Raw genomic sequence first — 23,121 nt, 5'->3', positions numbered from 1 at the left:
TGCTTTGGGGTTCTACATGCTCATAAGCGGACCTTTTGTGATTTTAGGGCTTATTTGCAACGTTTTTACAGAAAAAAAAGCGGACTTTGTCATTCGGATTGGCATGCATTTTGTCAAATTAATGTAGATCAATTTACCAATGTTAAAGACGAGAGGGCGCTAGGCCATTAAAAACACTGGTGTTAACATTATTTTTCCTCTCCCGGTTTTATTGACATATAAGCAATAAGCAACCACCTCTATTGAAATAAGCTGATTGGTACTTCAGAATAATGAAATCAGATTACAGTAACTTACTGAATCTCTTGCGTTTTCGTATCTGAACAAAAGACTTACGGAAACTGAAAAGATAAAAAGACCCATATTCTTTGAGACCTCTCTGCCTTTCCGATCTTCACAAATGAGGTATCATTGTTGACCGGAAATGGTTTAACTGATATGAAACAATATGAAGATAGCTTTCAAAAAATTCTGATATACAGCCATTTTTTAAAATGTCCAAACTTTTTTGAGGAGTTTATATCAATTAGTTTACATCTAAAATGATGACAATGGACTAAAACAACCCGTATCTATAATAATGTGTTGTGTCAACAAGAATTGCCGCTACTGTTTGACATTTTACGTCCGTTTTGGAAATGGACGCATGTTTGCTTGCACATTTTGCCACGTCCGTTTTGGAAATGGTCTCTAGTGAAAATGCGCCCATTTTGTAATGGTTTACTGTGTTGATTTGGACATTATTGTGTCCGTTTGGAAACGGGCGGCGTCCATTCACCACGTTCAATTGGACAGAACAAGAATAGAAGCCAACATACCCGTTTCGCTTTGTAATACCATCCAACTTCCTCTGAGCGTTATCTGGTATAGGTCATTCTCATTATGTGGCAGGCTTAACTCAACAAGTTCATCAGATCCCTTCGTCTTCTTCTTCAGAAAACCTCCAGGATAAAAACCAACTTCATCGTCGTCGTTTTCACTGAAAATACAAATTGTATATTTAATTTAATAGTGCTTTGTGTGTGTGTGTGTGTGTGTGTGTGTGGGTTAGTTTTTTAAATAAAAAAGAAAGAAAAGTACAATGCGTAATGCCGGAACTCTGGTGTTATTTTCCATTCAAAGGAGGTACTCAGATCATCATACTAATCATCTTTTCAAAAAATAAAATAGAGCATGTTTTCAATGTAGTCACAGGGTTTATATGAAACACAAATAAAACAAATATTTTGAAACTATATAATGATGTATATTAATACGCAGCGGTAAACGTAAATATGATTGGGAGAACGTAAAATTGTTAGAGATGGAGTCCAAGCCCTCGTAGGGTCTTGGAAACAATCCCTATTAGAACTAAAAAGACACAGACTGTACTGTGACAGAGGGTTAGACATCGAACCTGTCTGGGATAACCTCCTGATCCCCCGGAACCAAGGGGCTGCACAACATCCAGTTTGACGTCATCAACATCTATAACGTCATCGGAGGTGTCCTATATAGTACAACTTCACTAGCAACAACAATCTTCAGAGCAATAACAAAATTTGAACCGGTGAAAGCGCTCCGGTGAGTGCACCAAATATGAGATGCGCTCATTATGTAATCGTTAATTTCTTCGCAACCAGTCAAACGAATCAAATACAATGTGTTGCACAATAAAATAGGCTATACCTGTATGTATATGTGAGACCCATGTGTCACATAATATGGGCCCAGGGCCACAAGCGCTAAACCATAGGGCCGGTCGTTACTCAGTAAATAAATCAGCTACAATGTCCAGCTTGAGTCTACTTGAGAATAATTTAACATTATGTCCATGCGCCTCATAAGTATTATGGGCCCCAGGGCCCCAAATGTTAAAACACATGTCCGGCCATTTCTCATCAAATAAAGCAGCTTCAGAGCTCAGAGTTTGTATACCGATTGCAGCTGATAATTATATTGTTACTAAACACCAACCCATCATACTCCATCCCATACACGTAGGACTAAGCAGACAGATCCATAGAGAACAGCTTATTATAATATAGTTGATGATAATTGAAAATACCACTATGAAGCGTTAAGGCTGTTCCAGTTACAATACATACATATTGGCTGTTCCATTTGATTTACATACTCCCACTGAAATGACTGTTCCATTTAATTTACATACTCGCTCTGGAATAGCTTTCCCATAATCAAATTACATATTTTAAATTTCAATCTATCAAATTGTATAGCTTGTTAGTTTGAGACTGCAACCTACATTAAATTAAAGCTTGTGACTCGGACTTTCACCTTTTATACATTTTTCGCCAAATTGGGCGACTTTTTACATTTTCTTTATTGTATTAATCCTCAGCAAATAAGGACTACAAGTTTGTGTACATGGGGGTAGAGCGGTATTCGTGTACAGATATAAGGCCCTCTAGTTATAAATATTATCCTAATTTGCAACATATGCTCAGTGGTAATCGCTTTAACATTTGTAACTAACTGGCAATGAGCCTTAAAAATTCAGCTTTGCATGTTTTCTCACATTTATCTTGCGCATAGGGTATTACTCATTATGTTACAATATATTTATGTAAATTTGAATGAAATTGTGTTTGCGAAAAATTCATTGACGGATATTAGACTTTTAGGCATCATTGTCACAGTATGCAAAACACATCTAAAATGCACGTTTTAGCCCTTATTTCCGAATACAGGCGTGATAATAGTACATACCTATATTTAACTGACGCGAGTTTTCCATCGACAATGTTAATAGTAACATCAAATGTAGCCCCATCTTCATTGCCACAATCACTAGCAAGGTAATATTCACAATCGCCATGAAACACATATTCTGCCCCATCAAATGTTGTGTAATGGTCACCCTGCGATACTGCGCATATACTGCTTGTATTACGATATCCCGTGACTGCAAATAATAAAATGCAAATTGTGTGGTAAACATAAAGATTGAAAGAAAACAATGATAATAAAACATCTTTACGGTTATACAAAGAGACGTATAAAAAGACGTATAAAGTTGTTCTCTAAAACCAAGTTTTCTCAGCAATTAAATACCGCAGTTCCAGAAATGTTGGTGCGTTGCATGTAGATTTACATTATGTTTTTCAAACTCTTCGTTTATATTTTTTATTTCTAATCCTATTTTTTTCTAATGAGTGTCCCGTCTAATACCACACCAAGTAATTGCTTTCTCCTTTTATCTTTGCCCGTGCAACGGGGCATAGATATTGTATATGTTGGGTTTAGTCTTCAGCTTCTCCTTCTCCTTCTCAAGACCATTTATTTGCACTCCTCTAGCTCAAGAACTAAAGTATCCTCGGGTCCCATACTTGGTACAATGATGGCCCATGACTCCTAGAAACATCTTAGGGTACCCTCGACCCAGAGGTCAAAGGTCATGGGATACAGGGGGCAATATGTGTAAAACAGCTCTAGCCAAGAGCTATAGCGCCCTCAGGGTTAATACCTTGTACAATGATGACTCATGACCCCTAAAAGTAACCCATGGTGGCCGCGACCCTAGAGGTCAAAGGTATAGGCTTTAAAAAGCAATAGGTACGACCTATTATAATTAACTCAGTTTAGCGCATTGGGTAGCATTTTGGTAGCTACCTGTATTTGCAATGATAAAGGCTTTAGATGGCGGGGGGGGGGGAGAGGGAGAGAGAGAGAGAGAGAGAGAGATATGACTTGGTGGGTATTAGAGAGAGTATGGGGCCAGCCTGGTGGTGTTTTAGAGCGAGTGAATATCTGGTGGAGTACAGTACAAGAGAAAGTGGAGGTCTGGTGCCGATGGAGTATTAGAGAGAGTGTGGACCAGTCTGGTGATGTTTTAGAGAGAGTGATGGTCTGAAGGGGTATAAGAGAGAGTGAAGGCTCAGTAGGGTATTAGAAGAGTGAAGGCTTACTAGGGTATTAGAGAGAGTGTGGTCCAGTCTGGTGGTGTTTAGAGCGATTCAGTGTATCGTGGAGTATAAGAGAGACTGAGGGTCTGGTGGGGTATTAGAGAGAGTGTGGTCCAGTCTGGTGGTGTTTTAGAGAGAGTGTCTAGTAGGGTATAAGAGAGAGTGAAGGCTTGGTAGGGTATTGTGTGTTATGAACACAATATGTATATATCAAATGAAAGCTTATAACAAGGGCTTTCACATAGTGCTAACCAAGTTTTCGGTTGTGAATAGAGGAAGGGGGTTAGGTGTGGTCACGGGCATAGATGTTCGTGTTTGGTACAACACAACTGCGCCATCTAGTTTGTATTGTGCTACAAACCGATCTAACCGGTTTTGGGGAAACATTTCGGAGAACCTTGCATGAGAAAAAAACTGGTTTGTAAAATTATCCATATCTTGATTTATAGGGGACGTTAATTTAGACATCTGAATACCTACATTATTTCTCAACATTCTGCCAATTGCTACCCCATTTGATTTTCACTCAAAATTGAAGCTAGTATTGCAAAAACGAGGTTTTCTCCATCAGTTTGTCCAAAATTTCAGCGCGTTTATTTTAAGAGCCATTATGACCGAGTGGATAGAGCGTTGGACTACGAATCTACTATGAATCGTTTTTTCATTTTACTTCCTTTCTTACCTCTTTTATTTCGCCTTTTCTTTTTTCATTTCTTTTTCTTTCTTTGTAGGTCTGCAAAGTCTATCTTGTTCAATATTCCTCCCAAACATTGTCAAATTCGATTTACAAATAATTGCTTCTTGATATTGTTATTGATGTTATGGTTGTACCCTATTACATTGTAATCAGGGGAATATAGCAGCATTGATTTATTTCATCAAATATATCAAGGATATATAAATTCAAAATCAACACATTTTCCAGACGGTGGTGAAGCTTCATGGAGCCGGGCATGGGGGCCAGAGGAAATGCCCCAATCGATTTTAAATTGTATAAAATCCTTATGAAAATTGCCGAAAATTGTGATCCCAGCATCCGGCCCGTTGCCGCCCCTCATGCCCCCCCCCCCCAACACACAAGCTTCGGGCACGAGCTAAGCCAAGTTTCATGTCTTGACCGTGTATCGATATTCTATTATAAGTAGGCCTACGTCCGGTACGCTTCTTCATTTTCTGCATGGCTGTCTCTGTTATGAACTTAATCCCCTGAAAAACCCTTGGCTAACCTTAAATTCGAAAACAAAATGATATTACAGAGAATGAAGGTTCGTACTTCTTACTCCTGAGAAGAGGTCAATTACCCAGTAAACGTCTTAATAACATTTTAAACAGGTTATATTTTGGGCTTTAGTTTTTTGTATTAATGAAATTAAATGTCGGGTAATATAAAAGTCATACGAACGTTTTTAAAATGTTTTGCATGAAAACACACTATATAATAACATTGAAAAATGTTGTCAAAATATTATTTTGCCAACTACTTTGACAGCATTTAAATAACATCATGTAGAATAGTTTGCAGTAAAAGCTTTCAAAAATTATAGCATTTGATCTTTTCACTTATAATTTGGGGATAATGCATCATACTATGTTTTTGCTGAATACATATGATCAGATGAATATTAAAGTGTTTTTTTAAAGATTTTTAAATCTTTAAAAATTTTAAAATCTTAAAAGATTTAAAAATTTGAACCCTGTATAAGTGTATCAGATGGTGTACCTTTAACTCTAACCGCCTAAGGGCTTTTTGGCGACGGGAAGGGAAAGAAGGAAGGAATGAAGAGAGAAAAGAAGGAAAGAAGTTGTTTGCTCTGGGTGGGATTCGAACCCGAGACCCCTCGCATGCCAGGCACTGGGTCGGCGACACTTTGCCACGGGTCTTGGGCTTCGCTGGCCAGCGAAACCGTGCCTATATATCACTTAGGGCGATTGCGTCATCACACCACGTGGGATGCATGCACGAACAGCGCATATATCAAGTAGTATTTTGTAGTATACCGTCCTGTTAGGGTTAAGATGAACCTTCTACCTCATATCCGTGGACCCTTATATCTTTTAGTCGCAAAATAAACGGCAAATATGCCCCCTCCCTCTCTGTGTGAACCCAAACTTACGAATTATATAAACTATTCTTTATTATTATTTTTTACCAATATTACCTATTCGGTGGTCCTTCTCGGCCGAGCTCGAGCGTTTTCCAAATCTTAAATGAGTCATATCTACAAACAAACAAAAAGAAAAATATAAATTAATTAATTAAAAAATTAAAACGGAAATAAAGACATAATATGATGATATATATTAAGTATTAAAAGATGACTATTTTCATTTAGAGTTTTGTCTGTACGATCTACATGGTAAAACGTCACTAATTGCAGCTGGGTGCTGCATGAAATCAAATCAGAAACTATTCTCTTGGAGGCCGTGCTGAAAATGGCGTTTCACTAAAAATAGCAAGCTAGATGGTTAAGATAATTGCAACTTTTCGATTAAGATGCCAACATTGTATATTGTTGCCATTATTTCACTCTTCGGATAAAAATTTAAATTGGCCGAATCGATATGCCAAATGTCTAATGCCACTGTCATCTTGTTGTACGTGGCTGGGACCTCTGAAGCTATACGCAAAGTTCTTCCGAAAAAAAAAAACTCGCTTCAAAACAACCAATACTTTAAATCAGCAATTTGTACACCCCAAGGACCCTATTCCCAAGGATATCCAACCAAGATATATCTATTCTATTATACCTTGTGTCTTGTTACCATGTTTACATTGGTGAAACTGTCAGAACTTTGCAGAAGAGAAGTAGTGAACACCAAAGAGACACTGATTCTGGCAACACACAAAAATCAGTAGTCGCTGAGCATGTGTGGCAAAACCAACACGACATTGGTTGGGACAATCACAATACCAAGATTTTGTACATGAACACCGAGTGGTCTAAAAGGAAGCTTGGCATATGAATTCTACTCCAGACAAATGAGTGGACATTCCTACTGAAATGTCCACTTCAAACGGACCCCTGGCCAAGTTAATTAACCTCTGTTGTTCTCTACACAAGAAGTGGTCTTAACCCTGGAACTATGGAAACTTTTGGGCCTCATAACTATTATGACGATTGTTGGTCTAAACTAACAACAACGAGTCCTAATTTATACATGCAACAATTAGGTTTAAGACTGTTCGAAGCATAGGCTATGTATTATCAAAACATTTGAAGGTTTATGTTTTATTATATTGCGTGTTTATTTCGCTGAGTGCACCAAATCCGCGTAACTTCGGAGTAAGCTACTAGTTTAGTAAGTTGGCGAGTATCTCGCATTTTGAGACTTCCAAATCGGCGCAAGTTACTAGACTAGTAAGTTCTATTGTTATTATACTCGGCAACTTACTCTTCATCTTTTGCGGAGTAAGTTGGCGAGTATCTCAGAATTTCGTGACTTCCAAATGTGCGTAAGTTACTAGACTAGTAAAGATACGCCGCAGCTATTGTTATTTACTCGGCAACGTACTCTTCATCGTTGGAGGAGTAAGTTGTCGAGTAAGCAAATCGATTCATAGATGGAGGAGAAAATCATTGATATTGATGAGATTTTGAAAGTAAATAATAATATATTTCGCATTAGAGCGTATTCTGCGTGTGGAGCGTCTCGTATGCGGCACCGCAAACCTTTCGTGGGAACATTAAGTTAAGGTTGGCCTTAACCCTAAAACTGGCCTCATAAGTGATCAAACATAACTGTAGGCCCATATAAAAGTACATATATTTGGAATGGCAAACACTTGTTCAAGAAATCAATGGTATATCATCAGATCATAAGCGATGAGATCTAGGTTGCCACTACGAAACTTATGATCACCCGAAATGCCGGTGATGTCATTTATTCTGGAAGGGAGAACAAGGCATATTGGAATGGGTGATCATCGTTAATTAGTATAACCGCTCTTCAATCAGTCAATCAATCAATCAATCAAATTATCAATCAATCAATTAATATTAATTCCCTGTGACGTGTCACATATATTGTGATTAGCGAATTGCATGTTGGATTCCTTTTGTATCTTCAGTAGATAGCAGAATTATAGTAGGCCTATACCATTTAAATTTCACAAGAGTCAAAGTCCCGTTATTTTATGCGTTTATTATGCCTTTCAAATTATGACAATTGCATCTACTAATTTTGGTAGTTGTAGGTCAATTTTTTATTGGTAATATTTGGTGAATGTGATGGGTGTAAGTGGGTGTGAATGTGTGTTGCAGTTGTGTAAATGTGAGTGGCAGCTTGTATAAGCGAGCAAGGAAGGTTATTTGCATTTGAAGTGTCTTTGTTTAAAAATATTGTCAATTTATATTTATATGCCATTTATTATTTAGCTTATGTATTTTTATATGTGCAATGTATGTAATTCAGCCTTTGGCTGCGAAGTGCATTTTTTCTAATAAACCTTGAATAATAATATACAACACCATTCGAATCTATACAAATATTTTCATGTCTGGGGAAAGATGTTTTCAAAACTCAAGATATCTTCTATCTATAATATAGTCCATACTTATAAATAATCTTATTTCAGGAATAATTGCAAGTTTTGTGCCAAATAAATATTTCCTTCACACGGCTGAATACAATCACAGAATTTTTTCCTCAAAATTCTTATCTTTTATTTTAACCTGATAACGGTAGATCCATGCTATCCCAATCCGACTGGCCCTGGATGGGATTTTATTTTAAGTATATTTCCCGGGGGTTGGTTTGCTAACTAACCCCCCCAAAAAATAGAAAAATCCAACCCCTAAAACCAACCTCACAAAAAAATGTCAACATCCTAAAACCAACCACCTAAAAATTTCTCCCCCTGACCCCCCCCCCCGTGTAAAATTGAAAATAGCCCGGTAAAAACACAATTTTACCCTTATTTGGGCAAAAATAAATGAATAAAGAAAACAAAAAATCACCTTAATGTTGGGCTAAAATGGTGTACAATTGAAATTAGCAATTATCACAATAACACAGGACCCGAAAATGAGTTTCTTTTCCCCCTCCTACAACTGACCCTGATACGCGACTGAACATGTAAACTACTTTGACCTCGAAAGGATTTTTACAAAAACTACACGGCTGAGTCCCCCGCCCCCGGCGGGTTAACCCTTCTGTCATGATGTGACAAAATAGATATCAGAATCATAAACCTAAAAAGCCTACACATAGCACGCTAAATACACTGATAAGGTATTCTGTTTGTACCGGGGTATTTAGTGACATAACTCTGCCTATTGTTAAAATTGAACAACAATTGACCGCGTGGTTAAAAACGTGATATTAAAGGTGCTGATTGGGATTTACTGCTCCATTAGCGCAGATACTAAAGAAGTAGTTACTCGCCAGTTGCGCTTCAGCGCAAGTCCCAAAAATACTAGTTTATTGTCTGTCCAATTAACTTAGACACCCAGTTTTTGTTACTTATTTGAAAAAAATATACACTTTCAAAGAAAGTCATGAAAGAAAAGTGTTAACATTCGCTGAGACCTAACGGGATTTTTGTGTTTCCAAAGCATTGAGTGAGAGTTTACCAGAAATTCTATTGAAATTGGAAGGTTTTTCTCAACACTTTAAAAATAATCTGGTAGAAGTTGGGTACCATTATTTTGGAAGGTCTCATTTTACAGATTTGTAGGTATGGTGATTTTGGATAGTGAATGGATGAATAGTAAATTAATTATACTCCTCACCAAAAACATTTGATAAAAATGAAAAATATAATTCAGGTCATAAAATGCAGACAGTGTTTCTAATTGGCATATATTTATTCTTAGTGTATTAACTCAGTGATCCCAACTGTCCCTCAATCAATTACAACAATTCGGCGCGGTATTTGAATCTTCTTCTGTGCATGCTTTTGGCTTGGCACAATTCTAAGAAAATACAAATTGTATGCCATATGAATGTTCTGATGTTATTGGTGAGGAGTATAATTCACAATACACTCCAGACGCATAGTAACTTGCCCTATCATTTGTTATAATGCACCAACTGTGACATCTTTTGAGATAAATAGAGGTTGTGCATGAAATTATTTGAATCGGTGTCCTTCACCAAATTCATGGCACAGTGTAGTCCATTCAATCAAATATTGTCATCAACCTATTTAATCGTAATGTATTTGTTATGCGTGTGACGACCTCTCGCGGTAGATTGCAAACATGCTTTTGTTGAATGCATTTGAGTAGCCCGCCATTATTGTGAATTAGTAAAAGGATCAAAGAAAAAAGGGTGGAATCACTGATCAATATGCATGATTACAATGTTCAAACACCCCTTACTGTAAATAGATTATCCCAGCAAAAGTTTCAAGTCATTAGGAATATTCGGCTGGACCCAGATATCTTGCTGTAAATTGGTCTAAATTGAATAAAAGTAGACAAGGAAGAATATTTTTTTATCGCTTTACTAATAATTTCTGTTAGGTCTGATCGTGTTTAGCCACTTTTCTTTCATGATTTTTTGCCAAAGTGAAAACTTTTCGAAATATATCCTAAAAACCGGGTGTCTAAGTTATTTGGACAGACAATAGTAAGATACGCGGCACTTACGGAGTAGTTACTAAAGAAGTAAGCTACTAAACTAGTAAGTTACGCGGATTTGGTGCACTCAGCGGAATGAGTAGTAGAGTATTATATATACTTAGCAAATTGACTGTGTGTCAACCTGCTACATGTAGGCCCTACATACATGAGGCACAGAATCGCACAAGACGATGAAGAATTTAACAAAATGAGTATTTGCTACTTTTGCTTAAATCAAAATACATTATAACGTCTTTACGGAAAAACTTCAATCACGCACGAACATTAATTCATTTACTCTACAAAATGAACACTGACAACTAAGAAAACAAACAAGTAGCCTAAAGATGACTTGGTATGGGTCTTTAGAAACTTTCATAAATGGGACCAAGTTTTAAAAAAACTTTGGCCCCTTTTTACGTTTTGAAACGTTTTTTGGTAGATATTAATTCTTTTTTTGAGGTAAAAAATATTGCGCAGTAAGTGGTTCTTTGTAGCCTTGCGAGGCGAACTAGTTGGATATTCATATTTCGCGGTTAATGGTTCTTTGTAGCCCTGCGGGGCAAACCTTTTCGCGATGAGTGATTTTTTGAAGCTTCGAGGGGCAAACTAGTTGGATATCCATATTTCGCGGTTAGCAGTTCTTTGTAGCCCTGTGGGGCAAACTAGTTGGATATCCATATTTCGCGATGAGTGGTTTTATTGAAGCTTCGAGGGGCAAACTAGTTGGATATCCATATTACGCGGTTAGCAGTTTTTTGTAGCCCTGCGGGGCAAACTAGTTGGATATCCATATTTCGCGGTTTGTGGTTCTTTTAAGCCCTGTGGGGCAAACTAGTTCGATATCCTCATTTCGCGGTTAGTTGTTTTAACGACCCGTAACCACCCCAATGCATGGGATATAAGAAGTATTACAAAAATTAATAGCTGAACCCAATAGTTGGAAACGACATATTGATGACTATTGTATAGAGTGTATTCAATAAACCCAAGCGGAACGAGAGCTGCTAAGTAACCGCTATCCGAACCATAAACACATGCATGATCAGACAACGAGTGTTCAATTTCCTCATAGTTTCCCATGTTGTACACACGTCAGTCAAATTTGGCGGTGTTGGTTTGTTAGCCCTCCAAGTTATAACATCTTTCACTGTGTGTTGAACATTGTATGTGGACCTCACTGTAACAACATCAAGATCAGTCTGATCAGTGTGATATCATATCAAGAGGTCACTTCACATGATTAAGCTAAACAGCTTCGGCCCTGATTTGGCAAAATGATCTAACTTGAAATTAAAATCGCTGTTTCGAGAAAAAGAGCTTTAAAGTTTGAACACTTGACGTTTTTCTTTTTGAATAAAATAAATTATTAAACAGATCTAATGTCTTAGAAATTATATAAATCTCATTATTTGGTGCAGAAAAAAAGTTAAGAGTCCCACGTAACATCGCATGGTAAAAAGTGAAAAGTAATTGAACAAAATGGTGTTGTTCAACGATGTTTTAATATAAAATTATACACTGACGTTTCGTACAAAAATAATTATCAAAGTGAGCAAAAACAACCATGACACTCCCATCACGCGCCACTACAACGAGATTCCCCATATTCCGTCTGATCTTAGAGTCACTGGCCTTCTCCAAACCTAAGGTTCAGATCACTAGCGTTGGTTGAAGGAACAACATACTATATACCATTACGGCACCCTTGCTGGCCCTGATAGCATCGGACTTAATGTCCAATTTTCTGCATTCAAACTTTAATTTCCTTTTGGTCACGCCCTGCCCATTTGATAGATCTTCATTCTCTCCATTATAGCAGTTTTTGTATTAATTTCCTGTGTTTTCTCATTTTCTTTTTTCCTTCTTTCTTTCTCTCTTTCTTTCTTTCTTTCTCTACTTTCTTTTACTCTTTCTTTCTTTCTTTCTTTCTTTCTTTCTTTCTTTCTTTCTTTCTTTCTTTCTTTTCTTTCTTCTTTCTTTCTTTCTTTCTTTCTTTCTTTCTTTCTTTCTTTCTTTCTTTCTTTCTTTCTTTCTTTCTTTCTTTCTTTCTTTCTTTCCTCCTTTCTTTCGTTTCGTTTACGAAACGTCAGTGTATAATTTTATATTAAAACATCGTTGAACAACACCAATTACTTTTCATTATTTGGTGGCATGGTGGTGATTTGAGGATGTCACCAATGGAAAGAGCGCCGTCGCATTATCCATGATATGGATTTATCTCAAAATGTCCAAATTTCAAGTTATTGTGAATTCATTTTAAGTCGCTGGTAACCAGTAGCTACAAAAGGGTGTAGCTTTGAATTGATGTGATGGGATTCAATTTTATTCAATATATATGCTGATATATAGATCTACGGTTTCACGATTTAAATTACTATAGGCCTATCATCTCCAGATTGCCGAGAAGGCATTGATGCAAACATGCATGTGAAATGTTCCAAAGGTTAAGGGCTGGGATATGAGCGACCTTGAAGTACAGGTATCTGGAGAAGGGAAGCATCGAGTTACCCCAAATCACAGCGACAGGTAGTGACTGGGCCGCCGAGTGCTAATATATGAAGAGCTTATTTCCAAACCGTGTTAAGTCCACCCACCTTCAAAATTGAGATTTTGATGAAAATGGGTAGTGAGTAACTAGGGCTATCCAGCAATGTGTGTGTTTTTTTCAAAAATTAGTCAAGTCCCGAAATATTGACACACAAAGTATCGATTTTTTTCCAAAACGTGTTAAGTCCAATCCAGTTTGGTAGCAAACTGTGTTAAGTCCACGAACAAAGCCCTTGTGGGCAGCTTGTAGGCAAGTAGCACGGCATAGGGCTTCCAATAGTTAATCGCCCAAGTTCTGCATGATTGATAACATTTCCTTGCTTTGCGTCTTCGTTCTTGTTTGGTCCTGAGACTAGTATACCTGAATTTGGTCTGCATAAAAAGTTGTTGTTGGTTGTAAAAAAAAATAATAATTTGTAGGCCTAGTTTGTATGGGATTTCTTAAATATTTGATAGATACCTCCAGAAAGACAGGAAAAGGGTGAGGGGGAGAGGGAGAGGTTGTGATGGTAGAATTAATGTTAGAGGATGGTAGAGTTAGTTTTTGATATTATTATTTGGCATGATTATCAAAATGTGCTACTAAATTCAAGGTATTATTTTAAAGTTAAAGGTATAAAAAAAACTTAGGACTTTTAAAAAGACTTAAAAACTTACGGCTGTCAATATGAGATTAGGGTGGCAACATGGGGGAGGGGGAAATTGTGATAACTGATAATGTGATAAAACAAGTGGGTATTTCGGGTCATCACTTATTGTCAGTGAAATGTTTATTCAATTCTGAGAAATGCAATACAACTCAGTTTTGAATTTTGAACTATTTTAAACATCAAATTTTGGTTTAAAATGGTTGGGAGGAGGGGGGTCGAAATGCAAGGTGTTTTGTGGCAAAATTGTGTTTTATAGTAGAGAGAATCACATTTTGTATGTTTTTAATAAATTTGTTATCTTTTAAGACTAGTTTGAGAAAAATATGGTTAGTTCTGTGTTACAGATGCTATATTTTGTGTCAAAATGTGTTAAGTCCATGCCAGAAAATGCGTTTTGTGTCAAAATGTGTTAAGTCCATGCTATTTTTAAAACAAATTAATTCATTAAAAAAAATCAAAAGTCTCTAGATTTTAACTTAACATGTTTTTATGGTCCTATATATGTCACCTTCACTTCACTGTAATTTTATAGAAATCGAACTTTATTTCATTGCCACAAAGAAAGTTCCTGATTGTCTTCAAAGTGAATCTTGTGGACTTAACACGGTTTGGAAATAAGCTCTTCATAAATTTATTTTGGAAGGTTCGTGTTTGTTTTAAATTTTGGGGCGTTTTTCCAAAATTTCATATTCTGGGCGATATTTCAAAAAAGCGATATGCCAAAGACAAATCTTTTTGCACATACTTTGTTATTGCTAATACAACTCCTTTCTGCATACCTACGTTACAATCCGTTGTGGTGATTTAGTAATATTATAAATTTTGTGACTGCATTTTTGCGTTTTCGATGCGATTTTAGGCTTACCGTGATTTAACGTTGATATCTGGTCTTGCTCCTTTTATAATTTTACTTTGACCGTCGGCTTTTGTAAATAACAGAATGTAGATTGGCTCTGGATAAGTATCGTAGTCCTCTTGGTGGGTTTTTTCATGATATAATTAGTTTGTATTTGCATGTAACAACCCAAAATCGACCTCTGAATTCGGGGTTGAATGCAGTTTCCGGAATACCTGTGGGCTCAAACAAGTGCACGAGTGGCGACTATGGTTTTATACTTCCCGCATTCATGATTGCGTCAACGTCTAATAATATACTTCTTTGTATAGGTTGAGTGTAGCTGCTATACAAAAAAATTGGTTACATGTCAATGACCATTAACTTCAGGGATAGAGCCTTTGCACGCCTTTCTATCGTGCAGTATCTTTACCCACAGACATGTGCCCGTGTCATGTGCCAATATTGCGCAACGTTAAAGGTTATTTATTTTTGACATTGAGAAGACTGTGTGCTTCTATGACTGAGTGGTCTAAGGCATTGTGGTTTCTTAGTTGCTGTTCTCAGTATCGCTTGTTCGAATCCGAGCGTCTGTTTCTTTTTCTTATGCGCTGATTTATTTTTCCAGCGTAGGTCCTAGATTAAATTTATTTAATTTATAATTTCTTTTTTGTTTCGTATTATTTTCATTTCATTTATTATGTCTTGATTTTGATTTATTCTTATTGCGCAACACAATACGCGTTTATTTATTTATTTATTTATGCTAAAAGAGCGACTTATTTATATTACACAGTAAATGTTTTTTTCTAATGATGTTTTGGGTTGACATTTGTGGTTTAGTTATAATAAAGTATTTCGAGATAGATTGCATTTTTTGCTGGTAGAGTACGATTAAATAATTAATTTATTTAATTAATTATTTAATTAATTTAATTAATTAATTAATTAATTAATTAATTAATTAATTTTTAATTAATTAATTTATTAATTTTATTAATTAATTTATTTTTTTTCGATTGATTATTTGATGACTGAGTGAGCAAATTTATCGATTGCTACTTTAGTTGTGGGACTTCTATTAGAATGACATCGTACATTAGTATTGATTTTTCCGTTAAACATTATCAAGAATTAATATCACAGGTTTTATTGCAGATAGGAAGTTGGCTTAGTGATACTATCTGTTGATTCAGAACCGGAAGGTGCCGGGTTCGATTCCCACCTATGTCTATTTTTTAAAGACTTGGAAAATGACTGCAGTAAATTTATTTGGCGCGCGATCTCAGTTATTCATTTTCTGATGGCCGTGCCTCTTACAGGCACCCTCCCTCTGGAATCCAAACCACGGTTCGCTCATAACACCTCCCTTAATGAACGAGAATGAAAAGAACAGATTAACTTTAAAATGTTTGTCTCCCTATGCATGAGTGCGTATATTTATGGCCTTTACAATATTTCTATATGTTCTTGTTAGGTATGGGGTATTATTAAAATAAAATAAAATAGTTATATTAAATGAAACATGAAATGGATCATTTTGAATGTTAATAAATGCGAAACGCCGGCGGTAGACACCAGCAATATCAGGGATTGCCGCGATTCTTGCAGTAGTTTTTTATGAATAGACTACAATAGCGGATACAATAGCGAATACAATAGCGGATACAATATAACTCTATTACGGGCAAATAAACCTCGTCGCGTTGCTAAATTTCACTTCTTGTTTTTCATTACCTACCCGTTATTTCATTAACTAACCGTTATTTTTTAAACTTTGGAAACCTCGACGCGAGGAGTTTAATACTGTCAGTGTCTAAATTACAGATTCGTGTAAAATGTCTTATTTTGTCTTAAATACAGGGCTTTTGGCTGAACTTCTCGCAGGCTATGTTAGCACATATATGACAATGACAAAGGTACCAAAATCTGAATTTTTACGGTTATTCGGATGAACAAATCACTGAATGGGCCTTTAAGATGTGTTGGTTAGAGCTAATACAGATTTGGTATGTCGGAAACGGTTTGAAAAGAAAGGCCACTTTGATTTAAAAGGTTGGCCGCATCTAAATAGAAATCATTACAGCTTTTTTATTGAAAATAATTAAATTTCTTTATTTTTATTCAAATAATCTAATCAATATCTAATGTTTGTAGATACGAGGCTCACTCAAAAAATTCTACCTACATCATCACATCTCTGTTATCTTACGATTTGAAATTACCCCTGAATATACTCTTAAATCTAGACTACAAAATAAATGTTATTTGATGAAAATGTGAATTTTTGTTGTTAAGATTATGTTGGTTAAGGGGTCTGGAATAAGCGCTTTGACCGTTTCGACAGTATTTTTGTGGGACATGAGAGCACATCAGACATATCGAATTGTATTCTGAATACGAAGAATATCTTTCTGATATCAAATAATTTTAATTTTTTTGAAATTCAGGATATAATTTTATGACAAATTATTAAAATTTGATATTGTTCACATTTTTGATATACAGGGTGAGTCAAAAAAAGTGCAATGGAGAAAAGAATCTATTTTTATTTAAGAACCGATTTGAACCTTTTAGGTTTTAAAACTTTTTATAAATGATATGTCCATTAGTGACCTTATAAATGATATGTCCATTAGTGAAAAAACTGAGGAATTAGCATTGACCGTTTTGTTTTTATAACACATTCTATAGCGATACCCAATTGTAATGTTTGTCCAAGAAACATCTAAAATTTGAATGTCATCCCACTCTGTGTAAGGTAGATTTGGAACAACTGCCATTTTCTTAACCTCATTGCATTGAAATTAAATGGAGCATCCAAATTGTCATTGTCATTGGTCTAGTTTAAGGAGAAGAAATGTTATTTGTTGTTATTTTCATTTTACCTTTACTTTAAAGATGTTTATTCTCTACATTTACATTTTACATTTTTTTTTTACATTTACATTTACCGACACTTATATAGCGCCTTTACCGCTGGATTCAAAGCGCAATAAAAAAAAAAAAAAAAAAAATTAAGTTAAAGTCAGTTTCAGTGCTGGTGCCTTTATCGTGCATTGTGTGCTCTCATTTAAAATACATGGTGCCTCGTGGACAAATAATGAAATTAGTTGTCGTAGCAAAAGGACTCATAAAAATTAAACGGCAGATGTGATTGACTTCATTTTTTCACAACAGGTGACTATTGAGTGTGGCATCTATAAACATTTTCAATAATTGGAAAGTTCAACGTGGTTCTTACATAAATATCGATTCTTTGCTCTATTGCACTTTTTTTGACTCACCCTGTATAACAATACATTTTATAAAGCTAATGATATATTCTTAAAATGTATGTATGTAGCTGGGAGGAAAAGTCGACGATCAATTGAAAATTTTGACCTTCCATATTGAAGATATGGATTTTCCCCCCAAAAGACCTAATCCATATCTTCAATACGAAAGGTCAAAATTTTCAATTGATCGTCGGCTTTTTATCCCACCTACAAACACTTTAAGTATAAATCATCAGAGTTATAAAGTTTACTTCGAGTATGTCTGATGTGCTCCTATGTCCCACAATAAATACTGTCCAAACGTTCATACCCCATCCCTTAATGCGAATACAGATTTGGTACATCGGAAACGGTTAAAAACTGAAGCTAAAAGTAAGTATCATATCATAGCTCTGGATAATGTCCATAAAAATGTTTTCAAATGTGGTTGTCCAAATCCTTACTCAAGACAAATATTTTGGTCATTCCGACATGTCTTGGGATTTCAAAACAAATTGAAACATGTTTTATATTAGTAGAAAACATCGAAGGTTTCAACAGACACACAAATGATAGTGAAATTTACCGATTTTGACTAGACTACGTTTAAGGGTATTTCTTAATTACGTCCTAATTTAATCAACGGATGCATCTTATTAAACATGTTTTCCTAATCCTAGATTTAGGCCTTCTTTGTTAATCTTCTCTCTTTTTTCGTTTCTTCTTTCCCTTTCGATAGCAAAAACAAAAACAAAACCATGGGTAGCGTTAGAGTTAACGTGGAAATAAGATGAACAGTTTGTTAGTAACCTTGTATATGATTACAAAATAAAAAAAAGACTGAATATGACTGATTTGATTTTAACTTATGAACCAATTAACAATACTTGCGTGAACAAGTGCTGACCAGATGGAAGTCAACAACCTATGGGAAATGGTTAATACGAGGGCTATTCTGAAGATGTATCGGTTACATTTAAATAGAGATGTTAAACCAATTTATTTGAAGTCATAGTATTCTTGGTTGTCAATCACCATGATCACCTCCAAAACACGCTCGCCCCAGAGGAGGCTTACAGGCATTCCTACAATGCACTATGATTGGGAAATTTGCCCAATATAACCCAATTTTAGAGGCAAAGTCCCCATTGACACACACACAAAATGGTCATTTTAAAACTGCAGCCAACAAGCTAATAGTTGAGACTTAGGACTGATATTTGATTTTCTTACAGGAAACATTCATATTGTCCCACTGCATTAATTTTATTCCTAAGTCTCGATGTTTTCAATGTTAAATAATAGGTTGAAAACATCAGATATTTGCACACAATCCCAATGCAAAGTATGGTCAACTTGCCACATGTGTACAAAAACCAGACATACCAAGGTCAGAAACCCCATTGGGTCATGGGAATGTCTTTAAACATCCTCTGCACTCGCCCAAGGTAACGTCCGCCAATGGCACAAGAATTTCAATATTCTAGTCTAGCCTGTACCATGCACTCTGGACTTTTTCTGTAAGTTCTGTTATGATGTGTAAATATACAGCGGCGTGTAAGCCTTAAGAACATTCATAGCAAGTAATCCTGAGGGTAAAAGCTAATGACGCTCTAACTTGTTGGTTCAAGTCGTATTAATTGGTTCATAATTTAAATTTAATATAATTTTTTTTTTGAAGTATATACAAGGTTATAATAATTGTTCGTCTTATTTCCACGTCAAGAAGCAAACTTTACGAATAATTAAGATTGCGCTTAAACGTTGTTTATTCGAAAATTGGAAAATGTCACTGACATTATTTTGTGCTTTCTTCTCATCTAAAACATGTTCTATTTTGTTTTGAAGTCCAAGGCATATCAGGAAGCTCATATAGGAACAAGATATTTATCCTCAGTAAGAATTTGTACAACCACATCTGAAAAACATTCTTATGCAGATTGTCCGAAGCTATACAGTATGTTGTTTACTAAACTGTTGGCTTTGGTTTTTAACCGTTTCTGACGTACCAAATCCGTATTTGGTTTTAGTCAATATATCTAAACAACCAAAAATCACATTTTCATCAAATAACTTTTATTTTGTATCCTAGATTATAAGCATGGCAATTTCAATATCCTGGCACGTAAGATAATCAAGAAGTGATGATGCGGATGGAACTTTTTGAATGACCCTCGTATGTATACTTTTATATACTTTAGATAAACAATTATGCAGTTATCATGGTTATGAGGACCAACGGTTTCCCGTAATTTCAGGGTTAACACCATCCTTTAACATTTCAATTCAAATAAGTATATAAAGCATAAGTATACCAAATTGTAATCAAATCAAATCCTACATTTTACACGGAACAATACTTGCGTGAACAAGTGCTGACCAGATGGAAGTCAACAACCTATGGGAAATGGTTAATACGAGGGCTATTCTGAAGATGTATCGGTTTGTTGTGTAAAACTGTGACATCTGTATTATAAAGCATTACACCGTGTGCAATAAGTTCGTTCTTCTCATTTAAATGCGTTCTAAATGAAACTTATATAATGTATTTTCGCTATTTGTTATTTTGTTACATTTAAATAGAGATGTTAAACCAATTTATTTGAAGTCATAGTATTCTTGGTTGTCAATCACCATGATCACCTCCAAAACACGCTCGCCCCAGAGGAGGCTTACAGGCATTCCTACAATGCACTATGATTGGGAAATTTGACCAATATAACCCAATTTTAGAGGCAAAGTCCCCATTGACACACACACAAAATGGTCATTTTAAAACTGCAGCCAACAAGCTAATAGTTGAGACTTAGGACTGATATTTGATTTTCTTACAGGAAACATTCATATTGTCCCACTGCATTAATTTTATTCCTAAGTCTCGATGTTTTCAATGTTAAATAATAGGTTGAAAACATCAGATATTTGCACACAATCCCAATGCAAAGTATGGTCAACTTGCCACATGTGTACAAAAACCAGACATACCAAGGTCAGAAACCCCATTGGGTCATGGGAATGTCTTTAAACATCCTCTGCACTCGCCCAAGGTAACGTCCGCCAATGGCACAAGAATTTCAATATTCTAGTCTAGCCTGTACCATGCACTCTGGACTTTTTCTGTAAGTTCTGTTATGATGTGTAAATATACAGCGGCGAGTAAGCCTTAAGAACATTCATAGCAAGTAATCCTGAGGGTAAAAGCTAATGACGCTCTAACTTGTTGGTTCAAGTCGTATTAATTGGTTCATAATTTAAATTTAATATAATTTTTTTTGAAGTATATACAAGGTTATAATAATTGTTCGTCTTATTTCCACGTCAAGAAGCAAACTTTACGAATAATTAAGATTGCGCTTAAACGTTGTTTATTCGAAAATTGGAAAATGTCACTGACATTATTTTGTGCTTTCTTCTCATCTAAAACATGTTCTATTTTGTTTTGAAGTCCAAGGCATATCAGGAAGCTCATATAGGAACAAGATATTTATCCTCAGTAAGAATTTGTACAACCACATCTGAAAAACATTCTTATGCAGATTGTCCGAAGCTATACAGTATGTTGTTTACTAAACTGTTGGCTTTGGTTTTTGACCGTTTCTGACGTACCAAATCCGTATTTGGTTTTAGTCAATATATCTAAACAACCAAAAATCACATTTTCATCAAATAACTTTTATTTTGTATCCTAGATTATAAGCATGGCAATTTCAATATCCTGGCACGTAAGATAATCAAGAAGTGATGATGCGGATGGAACTTTTTGAATGACCCTCGTATGTATACTTTTATATACTTTAGATAAACAATTATGCAGTTATCATGGTTATGAGGACCAACGGTTTCCCGTAATTTCAGGGTTAACACCATCCTTTAACATTTCAATTCAAATAAGTATATAAAGCATAAGTATACCAAATTGTAATCAAATCAAATCCTACATTTTACACGGAACACTAGGGTCGAGAATCGATCAGTCCTGTTGTTTCTATGCACTTCTGATTGGTTCAAATAGCGCGTACGAGTATCGAGGCGACACATCAATTTGTAAGCGCTCTTTAGCAAATCATAGTTCATTGAATTTACAACCGTGTGACAAAACAGGCGAAAATAGTAACTTTTTGGACAAGATTTACAATTTAAAGAGAATTGGCCATATGGACAATAATTTTAAGTGTGCGCTTTCATTTAATGACATAAAATTTGAACAATATTGTAAGTATCACTTGAGGTTTTGACTTTTAAATCCTAAATTTTGGTCAAAAATTGTGCGTGAATAAGTTGATTTCAACAAATTTACCTCATTCGCATTGCTATAAACATTGAATTGCGTCATCTGTTGACTTAATAAGAGAAAGTGTTTTTAGCGAAAGTGTTAGCTTTCGTTCGATATAAAAATAAAATCTGATTGGATGAATGGAACACTTGAGCTTTTGACAAAAAAACAATCACATATGCCTATTTTTGGCGCCCGCTACGGCGGCGGCCTATTATTTGGCTTGACTTTGCAAAAAGCTTCTAATTTCGGTCTTGCTAGATTTACTTCGCAACTGTTTTGCTTAAAAATAAAACCACAATTTGCTTGGATTTTATTTTATTATTGTTTTCTGATATGTACGGGATAAAATGTTGCGCGTATATTCTTTGTTTAAAATACAAAATTAATGGACTTATAAAAACACCAAATAAACCGAGACCTTTGAACCCGTTTACAGTCTCTTTAATAGCGCCGTCTCTTGAAATCTCTTGATTGCCAAAATTTTAGCAATCAAGAGATGGCGCTATACTAACAAAGAGTATATAAATATGTATTGGCTTTATTCAATAATAAATTCTGGCTTAATAGCAATGATTATTATGTATGCATGTATACTATCACGTATGCCCTGAACATGGGCTATTTTGTATTCAGTAGGCCTATTAAATATTTTGTGAAAAATAAATTAAATGTTTATAAATCACCTTAGTAACAACCTATAATTCTTATTATCTATTTCTATAACACGTTAAGTGGTCTAATCTAGGACTAGTATGTATAGGCCTAAAGCATTGTTATCTAAATGTTAATATTCATATATCTTTTAGTATTGATTTGTTTTTTTAAATCACTAAATAACACTTCTTCAGATTGTTTGTCCTTGTCTTCTTTACCGATGCAGTCAATCATAAGAAATTTATAAATACCCCTGTTTGGAAAACAATCCATAAGGTTAAAATATGTAAACCTATATTCTGAACAAAATAATTCTGCTCCAACAATTACCCCCCCCATCATAAACCATTTCCTACCAAATGGTAACCTGATGCAGTCAATCATAAGAAATAAAAGCTGTTTTACAACAATCCATAAGGATAAAATAT

At 35.4% G+C, this 23,121-nt stretch overlaps 1 protein-coding gene across 1 annotated transcript in view; it reads right to left on the bottom strand.

Moving 5' to 3' along the window:
- Positions 1 to 23,121, bottom strand: part of LOC140150210 (uncharacterized) — a 186,253-nt gene that overhangs the window by 128,422 nt on the left and 34,710 nt on the right. The window contains exons 5-7 of the mRNA XM_072172216.1: positions 6,065 to 6,124; positions 2,710 to 2,905; positions 819 to 979 (exon numbers count right to left, since the gene is read on the bottom strand). Coding sequence (XP_072028317.1) covers positions 819 to 979; positions 2,710 to 2,905; positions 6,065 to 6,124 — 417 coding nt within the window. The remainder of the gene's footprint in view (positions 1 to 818; positions 980 to 2,709; positions 2,906 to 6,064; positions 6,125 to 23,121) is intronic.

Source organism: Amphiura filiformis, chromosome 4 (genome assembly GCF_039555335.1).
Source record: "Amphiura filiformis chromosome 4, Afil_fr2py, whole genome shotgun sequence".
Taxonomy (NCBI): Eukaryota; Metazoa; Echinodermata; class Ophiuroidea; order Amphilepidida; family Amphiuridae; genus Amphiura; species Amphiura filiformis.
Note: the sequence above shows the minus strand (reverse complement) of the source record. Positions and strands in the feature narration are given on the sequence as shown.